At 46.5% G+C, this 22,139-nt stretch overlaps 1 protein-coding gene across 2 annotated transcripts in view; it reads right to left on the reverse strand.

Moving 5' to 3' along the window:
* The window catches only part of kiaa1614 (KIAA1614 ortholog), a 203,653-nt gene that overhangs the window by 155,378 nt on the left and 26,136 nt on the right, over positions 1–22,139 (reverse strand). For both annotated transcript variants that reach the window (XM_085982165.1, XM_085982166.1), the window contains one exon: positions 20,098–20,170. In XM_085982165.1, coding sequence (XP_085838291.1) covers positions 20,098–20,170 — 73 coding nt within the window. The remainder of the gene's footprint in view (positions 1–20,097; positions 20,171–22,139) is intronic.

A 22,139-nucleotide genomic window follows, 5' to 3' on the forward strand; every position in this document is an offset into this window, starting at 1 on the left:
CCAACGTTCACTTTAGCCACCCTTTTTCTTTTTATATAGCTGTAGAAACTCTTGCTATCTGTTTTTATATTTTTTGCTAGTTTACTTTCATAATCTATCTTCCCTTTCTTAATTAATCTTTTAGTTATTGTTTGCTGGCTTTTAAATGCTTCCCAATCTTCTATCCTCCCACTAGATTTGGCTACATTATATGCCCTTGTTTTCAGTCGAATACTATCCTTTATTACTTTACTAAGCCACGGATGGCTGTCTTTTTTTTAACTCCCCTTTTTCCTCAGTGGAATATATTTATCTTGAAAGATGTGAAATATCTCCTTGAATGTAGACCACTGCTCTTGTACCATCTTATACTTTAATCTGTTTTCCCAGTCCACTTTAGTCAATTCTACTCTCATACCTTCATAGTCTCCTTTATTTAAGCTTAGTACACTGGTTTGAGATCCAACTCTCTCACCCTCAAACTGAATTTGGAATTCAACCATGTTATGGTCACTCATTCCAAGGGGATCCTTTACTAGGACATTTTTTATTAATCCTGTCTCATTACACAGGACCAGATCTAAGATTGCCTGCCCCCTGGTTGGTTCAGTTACACACTGCTCAAGGAACCCATCCCTAATATACTCTATGAACTCTTCCTCAATGCTGCCATGCCCAATTTGATTAGTCCAGTCAATATGAAAGTTAAAATCCCCCATGATTATAGCTGTTCCCTTATTACAAGCCCCAATTATTTCCTGATTTATACTCCAACCAACAGAGTTGCAACTGTTAGGAGGCCTATAGACTACGCCCACTAGTGACTTTTTCCCCTTATTATTCCTTATCTCCACCCAAACTGTTTCACTATCCTGATCCTTTGACCCATTATCATTTCTGACTATTGCAGTGATTCCATCCTTGATTAACATAGCAACCCCACCTCCCTTTCCTTCCTGTCTGTCCTTCCTAATTGTCAAATACCCTTGTATGTTTAGTTCCCAGTCATGATTATCTTGCAGCCATGTTTCCGTAATGGCTACCAGATCATACCCATGTGTAGTTATTTGCACCGTCAACTCGTCAATTTTGTTACGAATGCTGCGTGCATTCAGATAAAGTGAACATTAGCATAGTTCAGCGCCCGCTGACACTGACTCCTGGCTAAAACTTGGCCCACTGACACCCTGTCGTGGCTAAGACTCGGTTCACTGACACCCTGTCGTGGCTAAGACTAGGTTCACTGACACCCTGTCATGGCTAAGACTAGGTTCACTGACACCCTGTCGTGGCTAAGACTAGGTTCACTGACACCCTGTCGTGGCTAAGACTCGGTTCACTAACACCCTGTCGTGGCTAAGACTAGGTTCACTGACACCCTGTCGTGGCTAAGGCTAGGTTCACTGACACCCTGTCGTGGCTAAGACTAGGTTCACTGACACCCTGTCGTGGCTAAGACTAGGTTCACTGACACCCTGTCGTGGCTAAGACTCGGTTCACTGACACCCTGTCATGGCTAAGACTCGGTTCACTGACACCCTGTCGTGGCTAAGACTCGGTTCACTGACACCCTGTCGTGGCTAAGACTCAGTTCATTGACACTGATACGAACCTATGAAAATGTAGGACAAGGAAAGGGCACCGGGCCCATCGAGCTTGTCCCATGCTCTTACTGTGTCATTTCTGCACACCTGGGAGAGGCAAAAACACAGAGAAAGAAAGGTGACCAAACAAGTTGCAGGAGACCATGGTGACTGGAACACACATCCCCCAATACCCACCTACCGTCCACACATAATTACGTCAGCTACACTCAGGAACTCGCCCAGCTCCCTCTCGAATGTTTACAGTGAATTCACACTCACCACCGAGTGACATGTTCCAGAGGCTTTGTAACGTGATGTACCTCCTGACATCTGACCTGGTCCTATGTCTATAGAACTTATCCACAAGTACCCTGGGCCGAGCTTGAATAGCCGATCCTAATGGGCTGAATTCAATCCTTTCTGTTAAAAACCTCAGTAGAAGTTCCCCAAATTCTGCTCTTCTCTAGATTAGACTGGGATAGTAACAGTGTAAAGGGCAGAGAGGGGGAGAAATTCCTGAAATGTGTATAGGAGAACTTTCTTAATCAGTACGTTTCCAGCCCAACGAGGAAGGAAGCAGTGCTGGATCTAGTTCTGGGGAATGAAGTGGGGCAAGTGGAGCATGTTTCAGTGGGAGAGCATTTGGGGAACAGTGATCATAATATCATCAGGTTTAGAATAGTTATGGAAAAGGACGACAACAACAACAACAACCTGGCTTTATATAGTGCTTTTAACATAGCAAAACATCCTAAGGTGCTTCACAGGAGCGTTACCAAACAACATTTTTGACACCGAGCCACAGAAAGAGATATCAGGACAGATGATCAAAAGCTTGGTCAAAGAAGTAGGTTTTAAGGAGCATCTTAAAGGAGGAGAGTGAGGTAGAGAAGTGGAGAGTTTTAGGGAGGGAATTCCAGAGCTTAGGGTCTTGGCATCTGAAAGCATGGCCGCCAATTAAAATCGGGGTTGCACAAGAGGCCAGAATTGGAGGAGAACAGAGATCTCGGAGGGTTGTAGGGCTGGAGGAGGTTACAGAGATAGGGAGGGGCGAGGCCATGGAGGGAATTGGAAACAAGGATGAGGATTTTAAAATTGAGGTGTTGTCGGACTGGGAGCCAGTGAAGGTCAGCAAGCACAGGGGTGATGGGTGAATGAGATTTGGAGTGAGTTAAGATACAGGCAGCAGAGTTTTGGATGAGCACAAGTTTATGTAGGGTGGAAGACGGGAGGCCGGCCATGAGAGCACTGGAATAGTCAAGTCTCGAGGTAACAAAGGCATGGATGAGGGTGTCAGCAGCAGATGAGCTGAGGCAGGGGCGGAGTCGGGCGATGTTACAGAGCTGGAAGTAGGCAGTCTTGGTGATGGAGCGGATGTGTGGTCGGAAGCTCATCTGGGGGTCAAACACAACACCAAGATTGCGAACGGTCTGGCTCAGCTTCTGACAGTCGCCAGGGATGGAAACGGTGGTCATGGCTGATCTTTGACCCCAACTACACTTTCCCGCCCTAGCTCCATATCCCTTGATTCCCTAAAGATACAGAGATTAAAATGAGATAGAAAAAAGAAGTTTATGAAAAATGTCGGGCTCAGTACATAACCAAGCTAAATACAGAAAGTACAAGGGAGAACCGGAAAAGGAAATATGAAACAAAAAAGAAACAAAAGCAAGTCTTTACTCTGGCGACAGGGAATTTACTTCCCAACTTAAGTGCAGTACCCTGCAGGCGAGTCCTCCCGCGGTCCAGTCACCCCTGCAAGTCTGTGCACATGGGGTGAGGGCAGGATAGGGCTTGGTCGTGATGCCTCCTGACGGTTGAATAGCTCGCCAGTACCAATTATCCAGGCTCGCACGTGAATACAGGCCACTTGGGATGAGACCCCGAGGGCACCAGTGATCGAGGACCTGTACCCAGTGCGAGTCGACATCTTCACATTGGAAGAGTGGAAAACCGCTGGGGAAAGAAAGTGTATATTTCAAATGCTAACTGCGTACTATCATAAATATAAAAATGCTGGCTCCCCTAGTGGACAGGAGGTATAACCCTTATGTTACGCCATGGCATCATCTAACTGTGCTTTAGACTCAGATACTAGCTCAATGGGTTAGGAACCTTTTTGGACTTTTTTCAGGTTATTTGAAAAAATAGGCCTAAATATTCTATTAAGCCCGAAAACGGGCGGTGCCACCACGGACTGCCTGCAAAAAGAGCGGCGACAGCTCCGCTGATTTAAATGAGCGTAGCACAGAATCTGCTGTGCAACGTGCTCTTTCCGGCGGTTACATCAGCAGGAGGCCGAAGGTCGCGTCTGAAGGATCGGTGTGGCATTCTCGGCCAGCTACCTATTAAAAAAGTCCTGGACCTCCCTCCCTAACAGCACTGTGGAAGTACCTTCACCACACGGACTGCAGCGGTTCAAGAAGGCGGCTTACCACCACCTTCTTGAGGGCAATTAGGGATGGGCAATAAATGCTGGCCTTGCCAGCGATGCCCACATCCCATAAACGAATAAAGAAAAACAATGCTGCTTGGGATAATTTGGTGGCGGACCCTGGGTTTTGCTGGGACAGGAGGTATCGAGTCCGCTGATGGCCCTTGTAGGGCTGGAGCATTGTCCGTTGTGGCACATTAGGAGGCAGTTGTTTGTCCTTGGCTCCCCTCCTACTTTCTCGGACATTTGTCTGGGTCTTGTGTGGGGTCCACAAATGGGTGCCAGACTGCCTGGTCCTCCCACCTTCACTGCCTGCCATAGGTCCACAGATGTTTCACCCAGATCTTTGCTGTGTGGAGGTTTGTGCTCCACCATGGTGCTGAAGGGGGATGGGGATGGGGATGCACCATCTTGCAGCTCGCAGTGACCGTGCACTAACCCACAGATCACCAAGGGCATTCACCTCCTGGTGAGTGGGTCGTAAAGCACAGGCTCAGAGCTGGAAGGACTGTGACTGGAAACACCACAAAAGGATTGTGTCATAGATGTCGTTAAACCGTTGCATGAGAAATCGATTGAAATACATTCTAAAAAAAGGGAATCATGAACCTCTTGGTCACCAGTTTACTGATGTAAATCATGCAGAAGAGAGTTCAATTAAATTTTTATTAACAACAGACTTTTGAAGAACTCTTGATGAGAATATGATGTTAAATCTTCCTTAATTATTGGCCTTTTGAAAACAGCCTTCAAAACTTTGCATATTATTTTATCAGCTCCTAAACTAGAAAACCCAATGCATGAAATTTAAGGAAATGCAGCTTTGATTCTTTCCTCAGATTATTATAACTGTAAGAAAGAAAGACTTGCATTTATATACAGTAGCTCCTTTCACGACCACCGGACATCTCAAAGCGTTTTACAGCTAATGAAGTACTTTTTGAAGTGTAGACACTGTCGTAATGTAGGAAAAGCGGCAGCCAATTTGCGCACAGCAAGCTCCCACAAACAGCAATGAGATAATGAACAGATAATCTGGCTCAGTGATGTTGGTTGAGGGATAAATATTGGCCAGGACAACGGGGAGAACTCCCCTGCTCTTCTTCGAAATAGTGCCGTGGGATCTTTTACATCCAACTGAGAGAGCAGTATAGTTTATTTTAAAAGTATTAACTTCCTGTAATATTTGACTGACCGGGGGGGGGGGGGGGGGGAGAGTTGCTGCATCTCATTGGAAGCAGTTTTCGCTCCAATTACGCAGTCTGAGCTCTCCACAGTTACCAGTTATCCCAGCAGCTGTTTACTGTACGGTTTCTAGCTCACCGATGCGTTCTCGCGGCTCTACGCGCTGTCAAGGGCTGCACGCATGGGCGTGCTTTGGAGAGGGTGGTAAGAGGAGCGGCGGCATCCAAAATCAATGATCCTGTGCCAATTCGGCGTTGCACACCGATTGACGTCACGCTCCTGCTAATTGAAGTACTTGCGCTGAGTGCAGGCAACGGCAGCGCTGCCGACCTGCCCAATAGCAGCAGTGGCAGCAGTGCAGACCTGGGTGGAGCGGCGAGGCGGCAGCGGCGATATAAAAAGAGCCCGAGGCGCAGGTAAGCCCCACAGCAGCAGCGGCGACAGTGTGGACCTGGGAGGAGTGGCAAGGTGGTGGCGGCGATATAAAAAGAGCCCGAGGTGCAGGTAGGCCCCACAGCAACAGCAGTGGCGGCAGTGCGGACCCGAGTGGAGTGGTGAGGCGGCGGCGGCGATATAAAGAGAGCCCGAGGTGCAGGTAGGCCCCACAGCAGCAGCAGCGGCGGCAATGCGGACCTGGGTGGAGCGGAGAGGCGGCGGCGGCAGTACCAACTCAGCACCGGCAGAATTTTCAAAGAGTGACGTCAGAAGTCAAAAGTGAGGTCGGCACAAGGGGAGGGAACTGATTGAGGCCAGTGTCAGGAGTGGAGAGAGAGGCTTACCAATCTCACAGACCGACGGTGGCGTTCCGGAGTCACATCACGATTCAAAAAGTGATGCGGGCAAGAGGAAGCAGCTGATTCAGACAGTACGGCCAGGTGAGTATTTATACTAATCTATAGTTTGACAGTTAAGATTAATAGTTTATAAAATTTAGACGGTTTTAATTTTTGTGGTTATAGTTTCTAAGGTCCCTGTTGTGTATCAGGGAGTGCTAGTAACCAAGGGCCCTTGAGTATATCATTTAATTGTAGTGTAATTAGTGGTACTGATTTGATTTAAATTAATTTAAATTAATTAAAGGGTAAGTCATGGCAGGGCAGCTCGGCCCCATGGCATGCTCCTCCTGCGCTATGTGGGAAATCAGGGACACTTCCTGTGTCCCTGACGACCATGTGTGTGGGAAGTGTATCCAGCTGCAGACCGCATTGCGGCGCTGGAGCTGCGAATCGATACATACTGGAGCATTCGCGATGCTGAGGACATCGGGGATATCAGGTTTAATCAGTTGGTCACACTACAGAAAAAGGCTGCACAGGCAGGAAGGGAATGGGTGACCGCCAGACAGAGTAGTAGGCACAGGCAGGTAGTGCAGGGGTCCCCTGTGGCCATCCCCCTCTCAAACAGATATATCAATTTGGATATTGTTGAGGGAGATGGCTTATTGGGGGAAGGCAGCAGCAGCCATCTTCCTGGCACCGTGGGTGGTTCTGCTGCACAGGACGGGAGGAAAAAGAGCAGGAGAGCTATAGTGATAGGGGATTCTATTGTAAGGGGAATAGATAGACGTTTCTGCGGCCGCAAACGAGACTCCAGGATGGTATGTTGCCTCCCTGGTGCAAGGGTCAAGGATGTCTTGGAGTGGCTGCAGGGCATTCTGGAGGGGGCGGGTGAACAGCCAGTTGTCGTGGTGCATAAAGGTACCAACAATATAAGTAAAAACCGGGATGAGGTCCTAAAAGCTGAATATAGGAAGTTAGGAGGTAAACTAAAAAATAGGACCTCAAAGGTGGTAATCTCAGGATTGCTATCAGTGCCACGTGCTAGTCAGAGTAGAAATAGAAGGATATTTCAGATGAACACGTGGCTAGAGGAATGGTGCAAGGGGGAGGGATTCAAATTCCTGGGACATTGGAACTGGTTCTGGGGGAGGTGGGACCAGTACAAACTGGACAGTTTGCACCTGGGCAGCACCGGGACTGATGTCCTGGGGGAGTGTTTGCTAGTGCTGTTGGGGAGGGTTTAAACTAAAATGACAGGGGGTCGGGAACCTGTGCAGGGAGACAGAGGAAAGGGAAGCAAGGATAGAAGAAAAAGGTAGAAAGGAGAAAAGCAAAAGTGGCAGTCAGAGAAATCAAGGGTTTAAATCAAACATGGCCACAGTAAATAATAATCTAAAAGGTCTAAGAATGTTAAAAAAACAAGCCTGAAGGCTTGGTGTCTTAATGCGAGGAGCATTCGTAATATCGTGGATGAATTAGCTGCGCAAATAGATGTAAACGGATATGATATAATTGGGATTACAGAGACATGGCTCCAGGGTGACCAAGGCTGGGAATTCAACATCCAGGGGTATTCAATATTCAGGAAAGACAGGCAAAAAGGAAAAGGAGATTGGGTAGCATTGCTGGTTAAAGAGGAGATTAACACAATAGTAAGGAAGGATATTAGCTCTGATGATGTGGAATCTGTATGGGTAGAGCAGAGAAATACCAAGGGGCAGAAAACGTTAGTGGGAGTTGTATACAGACCCCCAAACAGTAATGCTGAGGTTGGGGATGGCATTAAACGGGAAATTAGAGATGCGTGCAATAAGGGCACAGCAGTTATCATGGGTGACTTTAATCTACTATAGATTGGGCTAACCAAATTAGTAACAATACTGTGGAGGAGGAATTCCTGGAGTGTATACGGGATGGTTTCCTGGACCAATATGTCAAGGAACCAACTAGAGATCAGGCCATCTTAGACTGGGTATTATGTAATGAGAAAGGATTGATTAGCAATCTTGTTGTGCGAGGCCCCTTGGGGAGGAGCCATCATAATATAATATAATTCTTCATTAAGATGGAAAGTGAAGTAGTTGACTCAGAGACTAGGGTCCTGAATTTAAATATAGGAAACTAAGATGGTATGAGGCACGAGCTGGCTTGGATGGATTGGGGAATGTTACTTAAATGGTTGACGGTGGATAGGCAATGGCAAACATTTAAAGATCACATGGATGAACTACAGAATTTGTTCATCCCTGTCTGGCATAAAAATAAAACAAAAAAGGTGGCGCAACCGCGGCTAACGAGGCAAATTAGGGATAGCTTAAGATCCAAGGAGAGGACATATAAATTCGCCAGAAAAAGTAGCAAACCTGAGGATTGGGAGCAGTTTAGGATTCAGCAAAAGAGGACAAAAGGATTAATTAAGAGGGGGAAAATAGAGTATGAGAGTAAGCTTTCAGGGAACATAAAAACTAACTATAAAAGCTTCTATAGATATGTCAAGAGAAAAAGATTGGTGAAGTCAAGCGTAGGTCCCTTGCAGTTAGAATCAGGGGAATTTATAATGGGGAACAAAGAAATGGCTGACCAATTAAATACATACTTTGGTTCTGTCTTCACAAAGGAGGACACAAATAACCTCCCAGAGATGTCGGGGAACATAGGGTCTAATGAGAGGGAGGAACTGAATGAAATCAGTATTTGTAGGGAAATGGTGTTAGGGAAATTGACGGGATTGAAGGCCGATAAATCCCCAGGGCCTGATAAGTTACATCCTAGGGTACTTAAGGAAGTGGCCCTATAAATAGTAGATGCATTGCTGGTCATCTTCCAGAACTCGATAGACTCTGGAGCAGTACCCATGGATTGGAAGGTAGCTAATGTAACCCCACTGTTCAAAAAAGGTGGTAGAGAGAAAACGGGGAATTATAGACTGGTAAGCCTGACATCGGTAGTGGGGAAAATGCTAGAGTCCATTATAAAAGATGTAATAGCAGAGCACTTGGAAAACAGTGACGGTATCGGACAAAGTCAACATGGATTTACAAAAGGTAAATCGTGCTTGACTAATCTACTGGAATTTTTTGAGGATGTAACTGGTAGAATAGATAAGGGAGAACCAGTGGATGTGGTGTATTGGGACTTTCAGCAGGCTTTCAATAAGGTCCCGCATAAGAGATTAGCATGTAAATTTAAAGCACATTGGATTGGGGGTAAGGTACTGACTTGGATAGAGAACTGGTTGGCAGATAGGAACCAAAGAGTTGGAATAATCGGGTCTTTTTCCAAGTGGCAGGCAGTGACTAGTGGGGTACCGCAGGGATTGGTGCTAGGACCCCTGCTATTCACAATATATATTAATGATCTAGACGAGGGAACTAGATGTAACATCTCCAAGTTTGCAGATGACACAAAGCTGGGTGGGCGTGTGTGCTGTGAGGAGGATGCCGAGAAACTCCAGTATGATTTGGACAGATTGGGTGATTGGGCAGATGCATGGCAGATGCAGTATAATGTGGATAAATGCGAGGTTATCCACTTTGGTAGCAAAAACAGGAAGGCAGATTATTATCTGAATGACAATAGATTGGGAAATGGGGAAGTGCAATGAGACCTGGGTGTCCTTGTGCACCAGTCACTGAAGGTAAGCATGCAGGTGCAGCAGGCGGTTAAGAAGGCAAATGGTATGTTGGCCTTCATAGCGAGAGGATTCGAGTACAGGAGCAAGGATGTCTTGCTGCAGTTTTACAGGGCCTTGGTGACACCACACCTTGAGTATTGTGTGCAGTTTTGGTCGCCTTATCTGAGGAAGGATGTGGTAGGGGATAGTATCGTTAGGGGGATAGATAGAGTTCTTTGCAGCCGAGAGCGAGAGTCCCGAAGGCTGTGTTGCCTGCCCGGTGCCAGGGTTAAGGACATCTCCTCTGGACTGGAGAGAAACTTGGAGTGGGAGGGGGAGGATCCAGTTGTCGTGGTCCATGTTGGTACCAATGACATAGATAGGACAAGGAAGGAGGTTCTGCTGAGGGAGTTTGAGCAGCTAGGGGCCAAATTAAAAAGCAGAACCACAAGGGTAATAATCTCTGGATTATTACCTGAGCCACGAGCGAATTTGGCTAGGACAAATAAAATTAGAGAGTTAAATGCGTGGCTCAAAGACTGGTGTGGGAGAAATGGGTTTTGCTTCCTGGGGCACTGGCACCAGTACTGGGGCAGGAGGGAGCTGTTCCGTTGGGACAGGCTTCACTTGGCCAGTGCTAGGACTAGAGTCCTGGCGGATCATATACCTAGGGCTGTAGAGAGGGCTTTAAACTAACTAGTGGGGGGGAGGTTCCTACAGAGCAAATAATAAAAATGACAACAGAGAAGGTCATAGACTTAGGTAGCAGTGGGGAAATTAAAAACCAGAACATGTCAGGAAGGGGCAGAAGGTATGGAGTAAAAGGTAAAGTAATAAAAAGGGCAAAAGCAGGAACTAAGTGTCACAAAACATCTTTGAAAGTTCTCTATCTGAATGCACGTAGCATTCGTAACAAAATAGACGAGTTAATGGCACAAATAACTACATATGGGTATGATCTTGTGGCCATTACAAAAACATGGCTGCAGGGTGACAATGCCTGGGAATTAAACATACCAGGTTATTTAACGATCAGGAAGGACAGGCAGGAAGGAAGGGGAGGTGGGGTGGCTATGTTAATAAAGGAAGGAATCACTGTAATACAGAGAAATGATATTGGGTCAAAAGATCAGGATAATGAAACAGTTTGGGTGGAGGTAAGGAATAATAAGGGGAAAAAAACACTAGTGGGCATAATCTATAGGCCTCCGAACAGTGGTAACTCTGTTGGATGGAGTATCAATCAGGAAATAGTTGAGGCTTGTAATAAGGGAACATCTATGATTATGGGGGATTTTAACTATCATATTAATTGGACAAATCAAATTGGGCAGGGCTGCCTTGAGGATGAGTTCATTGAGTGTATTAGGGATGGGTTTCTTGAGCAGTATGTAACGGAACCGACCAGGGGGCAAGCAACCTTAGATCTGGTCCTGTGTAACGAGACAGGATTAATTAAAAATGTCCTAGTAAAGGATCCCCTTGGAATGAGTGACCATAACATGGTTGAATTCCATATTCAATTAGAGGGTGAGAAGGTTGGATCTCAAACAAGCATGCTAAGCTTGAATAAAGGAGACTATGAAGGTATGAGAGCGGAATTGAGTAGAGTGAATTGGGAAAATAGATTAAAGGGTAAGACGATACATGATCAGTGGTGTACATTTAAGGAGTTATTTACAACTTCCAAAAAAAATATATTCCACTGAGAAGAAAAGGGTGTAAAAGAAAAGACAGCCATCCGTGGCTAAGTAAAGAAATTAAGGATAGTGTTCAACTAAAAACAAGGGCATATAAGGTAGCCAAATCGAGTGGGAGGATAGAGGATTGGGAAAACTTTAAAAGACAGCAAAAAATAACAAAAAGATTGATTAAGAAAGGGAAGATAGATTATGAAAGTAAATTAGCAAAAAATATAAAAACAGATAGTAAGAGTTTTTATAGTTATATAAAAAGAAAAAGGGTGGCTAAAGTAAATGTTGGTCCCTTAGAGGATGAGACCGGGAAATTAATGGTGGGAAATATGGAGATGGCAAAAACACTGAATGAATATTTTATATCAGTCTTTACAGTAGAAGACACTAAGAATATCCCAACACTGGACAAACAGGGGGCTAAAGGGGGGGAGGAGCTAAACACGATCAAAATCACTAAGGAAGTGGTACTTGTTAAATCTGTGAGTTGTTCAAGTAATTAATACTCAGACTTAATCAGTAACAATAAAACAGGTCTTTACTGGTTGGAGGTAGGGACTATACGTAGGTCTTTACTTCATGCCCACAGGCGGGAACTGAGGGGAGATCAGTACCCACAGTACTATTTATACCCCTATGGCCAGGAGTGGTACTGCGTATCACTACGCCCTACAAGTAGTGCAGTCCTGTCCATAGGTTCAAAGTAGCACACATATTACATACACAACATTCCTCCCTTCCTAGCTTTACAGTCATCTCCCCATTTAACATAACGTAATAACATATATACATATATAACTTCAGGTTTACATAACAGAATAACATAGATACATAGATAACTTCATGTCAAAACAGATCACAGATTCAGTCTCTGCGGAAAACAGTTCACAGATTCAATCTCTGTGGTGTAGTCGGTTCACGTTGCTGGAGTGACTCATTCAATAGTCCTTCCATGGATTTAACAGTTTGAACTTCCGAACTGAATTGGCTCCGTTCGGAGGGACCACGTGTGTGATCTGGTAGAGGTAATAATGGTTCAGATGGGTCATCTTCTGTTTCGACTTTTCCTTTTCTGCTTCATGGAGACTCTCTGGGCTCCACTGTCAGCTGCCAGCTGCATGCGCAGTTCCTCCTTCTCTCCCTCCTTTTTCCGTAGTAGAGCCACCTTCTCCCGATGTTCCATAGACTTTCGGTGCTCCTCCATGATTTCTGTATGGTGGGAGTCGAAGTTACAAGTTGGGCAGGACAGGACATAGTAATATTCGGTGTCGTCCTGATCTAGGCCAGCGAGAGGGTCTTCTATTTCCTCCATACCCAGCTGGGCGTTAGCCAGCTTTTGTTCCAAGTCCAGACAGCTTTCCTGAAGAGACTTCTTCATGCGTACCTCTTCATCCAGCTTTTTCTGGGCTTTCAGCAAGTCGTTTACTAATGACCTCATTTGAGATTTTACTACAACTTCTTTTGGAGATTGATTGATCGGACTATTCAATCCCTCTACCGGAGCAGCTGTTTCAGCGGTCTGTTGTTCTACGTTGACGTGAGTCAGCGTACTTTTGGCATCCAAGGGCTGCTCTGTTGCAGTCATCTCAGTCTGTGTTGCCACCTCAGCTCTTCCAATAACCTTTGAGAGCTCCGAACCCCTTTCGTTTGAATATTGAAGTTCGTGTTCAAGTTTTTCCCATTTCAGAGTCCTGTCCTTCAGCATATGCAGGAGTTGGCTGACCGTTAACTCCTCTGACATCAGACGTTTTGTGTGCTCCTGCTCCATTTTCTCCATCAGCTGCTTCTGTTGTCTTTCCAGATTCTCCAACTCTATATCAAAGAACTCTTTCGTTGCATTCAACTCTTGCTCACAACGGCGAAGCATTTGTTCTAATTGCTGTTGTAGTTTGAAATGGAGTTGAGTTCGAGCCCGGTGTCCCTCAGAAATGGGCACATCAGTAGACTTGCCAGACTCAGAATCCACAGTTAAACTATGTTGTTGTTGCTCAGTGGAATTCTGTGCTGAAACTTTGTCTTTTGCACCTGAGTTGGGCTTACCATCATCCGTTCCAGAGTCTGGGCCGACTATCTTCACCGAGTTCTCACTCGTTATTGTTTGTAGGAAATGCCAGTCCATATTCATTTTCCTAATCCACTCCCGTCCTAGTAGTGGAGGACCTCCTTCAGATATCACATATAAGTCCATTATTTGACTGTCTTCGCCCTTGTGGACCACTGCAACCTCTATTTTCCCGATGGGGTACACTCTTTGCCCCGTGTATGTTTTCAATATAATCCCCGTATCCTGTAGGGGAATATGTTGGAATAACTTTCCGTAATCTTTCTTATTTATGACCGTCAATGCCGATCCAGTGTCCAATTCCAGTTTTACTTGGACTCCTTCTATCTGAAGAGTGACCCAAATTGTCTGGAGGTCTGCACCCTTACCAGCGTTGAGTACTCTTAAGCTAGCCAGTTCATTACAGCTTAAGCTAGCCAGTTCATTACTGCTAGCGTCTGAATCGGACTCCTGTTCGGTCACCTTGTGTACCTTTGCGTATTTTCCTTGCGGTGACTTCTTGTTGCTGGTCTTCTTCCCTGACCTGCATACTCTAGCTATATGTCCAAGCCTACCACAAGTTCTACATTCTTGGTTTTTAAACCAACACTGGTTCTGATCATGCGTTGTCTTTCCACAACGATAACATTTGCCAGAACTCACACCCAATTTGTGTGCACTGAGCTCCGGTGACCGTAGCTGCATTACTGCCGTGCCTCTCGCTGCGGCTTCGTGTGCTGCTGCCATAGTGACCGCCTTCTCAAGCGTCAGCTCATTCTCCTCGAGCAGTCGCTTTAGTGTATCCTGTTTAAATAAACCACACACAAATTTGTCTCGAAGTGCCTCTGTCAGTCCCGTTCCAAACTGGCAATATTTCGCTAATTTACGCAATTCCAGCAAATAATCAGCATTGCTTTCATGCTGTAGCTGCCTTCTGTCGTAAAATTTAAATCGTTCCGCTAGCATCAGCGGCGTGGGGTTTAGATGATCTTTCAGGACAGTAACAATCTCATCGAACGTCTTATCCGCCGGTTCATCTGGTGATAACAGGTGTTTCAATTGCCCGTATGTCTTCGCACCCATTAAATTTAATAATGTTAGAGCTTTATCTTGGTCACGAATTTTATTGGCCTTACAATAATTTTTTACTCTTTCAACATATATGGCCCAATCTTCGAGGTCACTATCAAAGGTGCTAATATTCCCGTGTTTAGGCATTGTAGATTTGCAATTTCTCAGATTTTTTTTTTTTTACTGCTATCCAAGATGGCGGCTTCCCGCTCTTGCCGTCGTCCTCCACCCACAAAATGGCGGTTTTCCCGCGCTTGGCGGTCTTCACCCGTCCCCCAACGCCGTCTCCCTTCAGCCCCCGAGTGCGGCCCTTATCTTCGCCGCGATCGCCCGAGTGCGGCCCTTATCAGCGGATGCGATCGCTGGATCGCGAAGCGGCTCTCGGCTCTTATCAGAGATGCGATCACTCTGTTGAAACGCCTCCCGCTCGAAGCGGCTCTCGCGCCCTATTCCTCCAGCTCCCCCAGCCCCGTTCGTGCGGCCAACGCGGTCGACTGTCTGTCGCGTCGCTGCCCGGCTCAGACAACGGCTTACCCACCACCAAGCTGGAGAAGAAGCTGACGGTCGCCGATGGAGGCTCCGAGGTCAGGATGTCTTCCAGTGGGGTGGAGAGGGTGGAAACCTCTCTGCAACGTCCTGGCTGTGGACGAAGCTGCCGTGGAGTGACTGCCGCAGGGTCCGAATCAGACTCGTCGCCAGTGTTAAATCTGTGAGTTGTTCAAGTAATTAATACTCAGACTTAATCAGTAACAATAAAACAGGTCTTTACTGGTTGGAGGTAGGGACTATACGTAGGTCTTTACTTCATGCCCACAGGCGGGAACTGAGGGGAGATCAGTACCCACAGTACTATTTATACCCCTATGGCCAGGAGTGGTACTGCGTATCACTACGCCCTACAAGTAGTGCAGTCCTGTCCATAGGTTCAAAGTAGCACACATATTACATACACAACAGTACTCGGTAAAATAATGGGACTCAAGGCGGATAAATCGCCTGGACCTGATGGCTTACATCCTAGGGTCTTGAGGGAAGTGGTGGTAGGGATTGTGGATGCATTGGTAATAATTTTCCAAAACTCCCTGGACTCGGCAAAGGTCCCGGCAGACTGGAAAACTGCTAATGTAACACCCTTATTTAAAAAGGGCAGTAGACAGAAGGCTGGAAACTATAGACCGGTTAGCCTAACATCTGTGGTAGGTAAAATTTTGGAGTCCATTATTAAGGAGACAGTAACAGGACATTTGGATAATCACAATTTAATAGGACAAAGTCAGCATGGTTTTATGAAGGGGAAGTCATGTTTGACAAATTTGCTGGAGTTCTTTGAGGAAGTAACATATAGGGTGGATAAAGGGGAACCAGTGGACGTAGTGTATTTAGACTTCCAAAAGGCATTTGACAAGGTGCCACACAAAAGATTATTGCTTAAGATAAATAATCATGGGATTGGGGGTAATATTCTGGCATGGATAGAAGATTGGCTATCTAACAGAAGGCAGAGAGTTGGGATAAATGGTTCATTCTCAGACTGGCAATCAGTAACTAGTGGTGTTCCGCAGGGGTCAGTGCTGGGTCCCCAACTCTTTACAATCTATATTAACGATTTGGAGGAGGGGACCGAGTGTAACATATCAAAGCTTGCAGATGATACTAAGATGGGAGGGAAAGTAGTTAGTGAGGAGGACATAAAAAACCCGCAAGGGGACATAGACAGGCTAAGTAAGTGGGCAGAGATTTGGCAGATGGAATACAATACTGGAAAGTGTGAGGTTATGCACTTTGGCAGGAAAAATCGTAGAGCAAGTTATTATCTTAATGGCAAGAAACTGGAAAGTACTGAAGTAAAAAGGAATCTGGGGGTCCTGGTGCACGAAACTCAAAAGGTTAGTATGCAGGTGCAGCAAGTGATTAAGAAGGCCAATGGAATGTTGGCTTTCATTGCTAGGGGGATAGAATATAAAAATAGGGAGGTATTGCTTCAGTTGTACAAGGTATTGGTGAGACCGCACCTGGAATACTGCGTACAGTTTTGCTGTCCATACTTAAGAAAGGACATACTTGCTCTCGAGTCAGTACAAAGAAGGTTCACTCGGTTAATCCCGGGGATGAGGGGATGGACATATGAGGAGAGGTTGAGTAGATTGGGACTCTACTCATTGAAGTTCACAGAAATCACAGAAATCACAGAAACCCCACAGTGCAGATAGAGGCCATTTCGGCCCATCGAGCCTGCACCCACACATATCCCACCCGATCCCCGTAACCCCTACACCAACACATATCCCACCCTATTCCCGTAACCCCACGTATTTAATCCCCCTAACACTAAGGGTCAATTTATCATAGCCAATCAACCTAACCCACACATCTTTGGTTCAGAAGAATGAGAGGCGATCTTATTGAAACATATAAGATTGTGAAGGGGTTGGATCGGGTGGATGCGGGGAAGATGTTCCCGATGATGGGTGAAACTAGAACTAGGGGGCATAGTCTTAGAATAAGGGGCTGCTCTTTCAAAACTGAGATGAGGAGGAACTACTTCACTCCGAGGGTGGTAGGTCCATGGAATATGCTGCCCCAAAAAGCTGTAGAAGCTACATCGTTACATAAATTTAAAACAGAAATAGACAGTTTCCTAGAAGTAAAGGGGAGCGGGCAGGAATTTGGACATGTGTTTAGGTTCGGATCGGTCATGGCCCTGTGGGTAGCGGAGCGGGCCCAGGGGCCGTGTAGCCTGATCCTGCTCCTATTTCGTGTGTCTAATTCTGTTAGATTCAGGAGATGGTTCTGTGATAGTGGATTGGCGGTTAGGATCAGATCAGCCATGATCTTATTGAATGGCGGAGCAGGCTCGAGGGGCCGATTGGCCTACTCCTGCTCCTATTTCTTATGTTCTTATGTTCTTATGTTCTTGCCATGGAGGGAGTGCAGCGAAGATTCACCAGACTGATGGTAGGAATGACGTATGAGGAGAGATTGGGTCGATTAGGTTTATATTCGCTGGAGTTTAGAAGAATGAGAGGGGATCTCATTGAAACTTATAAAATTCTAACAGGACTAGACAGACTGGATGTAGGAAGGATGTTCCCAATGGCGGGGAGTCCAGAACCAGGGGTCACAGTCTAAAGATAAGGGGTAAGCCATTTAGGACAGAGATGAGGAGGAATTTCTACACCCAGAGAGTGGTGAACCTGTGGAATTCTCTACCACAAAAGGCAGTTGAGGCCAATTCATTAAATATATTCAAGAAGGAGTTAGATATATTTCTTAAGGCTAAAGTGATTAAGGGATATGGGGAGAAAGCAGGGACAGGGTACTGAATTTGGATGATCAGCCATGATCTCATTGAATGGCGGAGCAGGCTCGAGGGGCCAAATGGCCTACTCCTGCTCCTATCTTCTATGTTTCTATGGCCTAGAAATTCGGTTGGTAGCGCCAGCGATTAGCGCCTAAAGAGCCCGAGAATTGGGGCGTTACCCAATTTTTGGGCGGGCACAGTGAATATAGCGCCACCTCCCATATTGAGTATCCTTTTAGCGCCGGCGCTAACTCTTTGCACGCGCCCGCGGGCGCAGGCAGATCATGACGTCATTTCAGTGTGCAACGCCTTTTTGGCGCCCCAGACCGGATATTCGGTAGCGCCCGCAACCTTTCCGCCTGGCGCTATTAGTGACAGTTGGATGGAGCATTCCCAGGCCCTTCTCGGACTCGGGGAGCGCTATTTAAAGGGGACAGCACTAGAATAAAAGCTGCAGCCATTTGGGCTGGCCATTCTGATCATTGCTGGAGAGAGTTGCTGACCTTCTGTTGGACAGTACTTTTCTCATTGAGCCTTTGGAGGCACTGGCACTGGCAGCTTGAGGGCTCGGCTCCCGAGCTGGTGATGCAGCATCTGAAAGCAGGTAGGTGGAAGAGTGGCTTTAGCAAAAGGACAGCTTACAGCAAGGGATGCCAGGTTGCGGCAAGGCTATGACATGGGTCCACAGTGAGCAAGCATGCTGGCGGGGGGAACAAGTGGAAGGAGACAGTTGTAAAAGGTGAGAACCTTACCATCACTGTCGACAATGGGGTCGGCAGCTGCAGTGGTTACAGGACCACTCAGACGTCCTCCAAGAATCTGGTGGACTCTCTCCTCGAGATCCGTCAGAGTGACCACTTGTGGAGGTCCTCCACCGGTGCGAAGCTGGTCTTTGCCAATCCTCGCCAGCTTGGACTGCAGGGGAAAGGAGGGGAAGTTATGTTACCTGATGCCCTGAGTGATCATCTCATGCCCCCCATGGTGCAAGAGCCCTTACATGATGCCTTGAGTCAAATGTGCATGTGTGTGCCCAGAAAGGGCCATGGGTGCTTGCTGGCAAATGGCCAATGGGGCACAGGCCACCCTGTAGCCATAAAGTCAGGTGCAAATGAAGGGATGCAGAAGTTTGCAGAAACAACACCCACCCTCACGACCCGAGTGAGGTCGTTGAATTTCTTTCTGCATTGGAAAGGGCTCCTGGTCACCATGCTGGTAGAGTTGACCCTCTGGCATACATCCCTCCAAGCTCGTCGGTAGTCCTTATGATTCGGCCTCCTGCCATTGTCTGGGTAGACAACATCTCGCCGGCGCTCCACTGCGGCCACCAATTGCTCCAGAGCCTCATTGGTGAAGCGCTCTGCTCTCTGTCTCACCTTCTCCATCTGGTCCATGATTTTAGCACCAGAGAAGGGCCTGCGACGATTCTGAGGCCTGCAAGGCGCAGAGTGTGGATGCTGAAGCTGACTGACCCACCCCTTTAAGAGCTGGCCGGCGCCTGGAAGTCTCGTGGTCATCGGTAATTGAGAGCACCTGCGCTGCGCCCGTCCGCTCCGATATTGGGTTGCGCCGGAAGTTTAGCGCCTTAGGAGTCTCGTGTAATGTCTGAATTCGCGCCTCAATCACCTTTAGGGGCGATGCAACCCAATATCGCGCCAGGTGGCGATAAGTTGCGTCTGGCTATAAACTTTGCGCTGCGCCAATTCTAACGCCCCAAGCGGGGCTATACCCAATTTCTAGGCCTATGTTTCTAATATGGCGGCTGACACGTTTTGCACTGGAAGTGGGTGGAAGCAAGATGGCCACCATTTTTTCTTCAAAACCAGCCTCAACGGCCGCGCAAAAGGTTCGAATTTCTAGGCCATAATGTCAGCACAAAGGTCAGAAATATCTGGTATTTTATAAAACGACTGCTATTTTCAGTTTTAAAACAGCTAAAGTAAGGAAAAGATCACATGGAAGGATAGGGGGTGATCTAATTGAGGTGTTTAAGATGATTAAAGGAGTTGGTAGGGTAGATAGATAGAAACTATTTCCTCTGGTGGGGGAGTCCAGAACAAGGGGGCGTAACCTTAAAATTACAGCTAGGCTGGTCAGGGTGATGTCAGGAAGCACTTCTTCACACAAAGGGGAGTGGAAATCTGGAACCCTGTCCCGCAAAATGCTGTGGATGCTGGGGGACAATTAAATCTTTCAAGCTTTAGATTACTAGATTTGTGTTGGGTAAGGGTATCAAGGGATATGGAGAAAAAGTGAGTAAATAGAGTCGAGGAACAAGCTTGAGGGGCTGAATGGCCTACTGCTGTTCCTAAACGTGACCCCAATGCAAAAGGTTCACCTTTTGGCACTGCAGAAAGTGTCTTAGCCACCAATCCCTGTAAAACTCATGAGCAGGTCAACAGCAACTTGCTTCTTACCTCATCCCATGATCAGACTCCTGCAGTGAAATCCCTGAATCCCAGTCACTGTCATTCTGCGCCGTCCCGCAGCCTGGGAAAAGGACACGGAAAAACAAATCGTTCAAATCGATGAATTGGACTCGGGCACAGGGGGCAGGATGTCAAAATTTGCTGACAACACAAAAGTAGGAGGTAGATTTAGAGGGCTGGTAAAAGACTTCAGGAGGACAAAGACAGTTCGGGGAATGGGCAGGTTGGCGGCAGCTGCAAGTTAATGAGGAGAAGTGTGAAGTAATACATTTTGGGAGGGAAATCAAGGAATCGAAGTGTACGCGCAATGGAAACTGTGTACGCGTGTGGATGAACTGAGAGACCTGGGAGTTCAAATACAGAGGGGTAGAAATTGGTGTGCCCGCTTTTCGGGTGTGAAACGTGCAATGCGGAGACACAGGGCTTCGTCCAACTGCTGACGGGCCAAATTTTGAGGCATCCCATGCCTTCATCTGCCTAGGCCTTAAGCTCTGGAGTTTCTTCCCTAAACTTCTCCGCCTCTCTACCTCTCACGCCTCTTTTAAGATGCTCCTTAAAATCTATCTCTTTGACCAAGCTTTTGGTCACCTATCCTAATGACTCTTCCTTTGGCTCGGTGTCAAATTTTCTCCGATTAAGCTGCGGTGAAGCGCTTTGGGACATTTTACGATGTTAAAGGTGCTATATAAGTTATACAAGTTGCTGTTTACTTCGTACTTTTGTTTTCCTTCAGGACCACAATCTACATTTTGAAGCTGAAAGGGAAATTTGGACTACAAGGGTCCCAAGGAAGGGTCCACACCCAACGCCTTGGTTCCTCTCTTCTCCACACCGATACTCGCTCACCCGCTGAGTGTTTCCAGTGCTTTCTGCTTTTGTTTTAGGAACACGTGTATTCCTTGAGCTGAAAGGAAACAGCTTCTAAGACTAAGGTTTTCCAGGCACGAACAGACCAGCCTTGACAAATGCAACTAGGTCAATTGTTGATGCATTTTTACCAATCAAAACAAGGAAGAAGCCGACTGATTGAATAGATTAAGCAAGAGCTCACATAATACACAAGAGCATTAGAAACAGGAGCAGGAGTCGGCCAGTCGGCCCCTCGAGCCTGCTCCGCCATTCAATAAGATCATGGTTGATCCAATCTTGGCCTCAACACCATTTTCCCGCTCTCTCCCCATACCCCCTTGACTCCCTTGTAGTTCAAATGTCTGTCAATCTCCGCCTTGAATATATTCAGTGACTCCGCCTCCACAGCTCTCCGGGGTAGAGAATTCCAAAGATTCACGACCCTCTGAGAGAAGAAATTCTTCCTCATCTCCGTCTTAAATGGGCGACCCTTTATTCTGAAATTATGCCGCCTAGTTCTAGATACCCCCACTAGGGGAAACATCCTCTCAGCATCCACCCTGTCAATCCCCCTCAGAATCTTATATGTTTCAATAAGATCACCTCTCATTCTTCTAAACTCCAATGAGTATAGGCCCAACCTGCTCAACCTTTCATCATACATCAACCCCTTCATCTCAGGAATCAACCTAGTGAACCTTCTCTGCACTGCCTCCAATGCAAGTATATCTTTCCCTGCAGTACTCCAGGTGCGGTCTCACCAGCGCCCTGTAAAGTTGCATCAAAACTTCCCTACATTTATACTCCATACCCCTTGCAATAAAGGCCAACATTCCATTAGCCTTCCTAATTACTTGCTGTACCTGCATGCTAAGTTTTTGTGTTTCATGTACGAGGACCTCCCGATCCCTTTGTACCGCAGCACTTTGCAGTCTCGCTCCATTTAAATAATAATTTGCTTTTTCATTCTTCCTTCCAAAGTGGATAACCTCACATTTTCCCCTAATTGTACTCCATCTGCCAAATTTTTGCCCACTCACTTAACCTATCTATATCCCTTTGCAGACTCTGTGTCCTCCTCACAACTTGCTAACCCACCTATCTTTGTATCATCAGCAAATTTAGCTACAGTACATTCGGCCCCTTCATCCAAGTCATTAATATAGATTGTAAATAGTTGA

Source organism: Somniosus microcephalus, chromosome 3 (assembly GCF_052327205.1).
Source record: "Somniosus microcephalus isolate GS21.2 chromosome 3, FLI_Smic_1.0, whole genome shotgun sequence".
Taxonomy (NCBI): domain Eukaryota; kingdom Metazoa; phylum Chordata; class Chondrichthyes; order Squaliformes; family Somniosidae; genus Somniosus; species Somniosus microcephalus.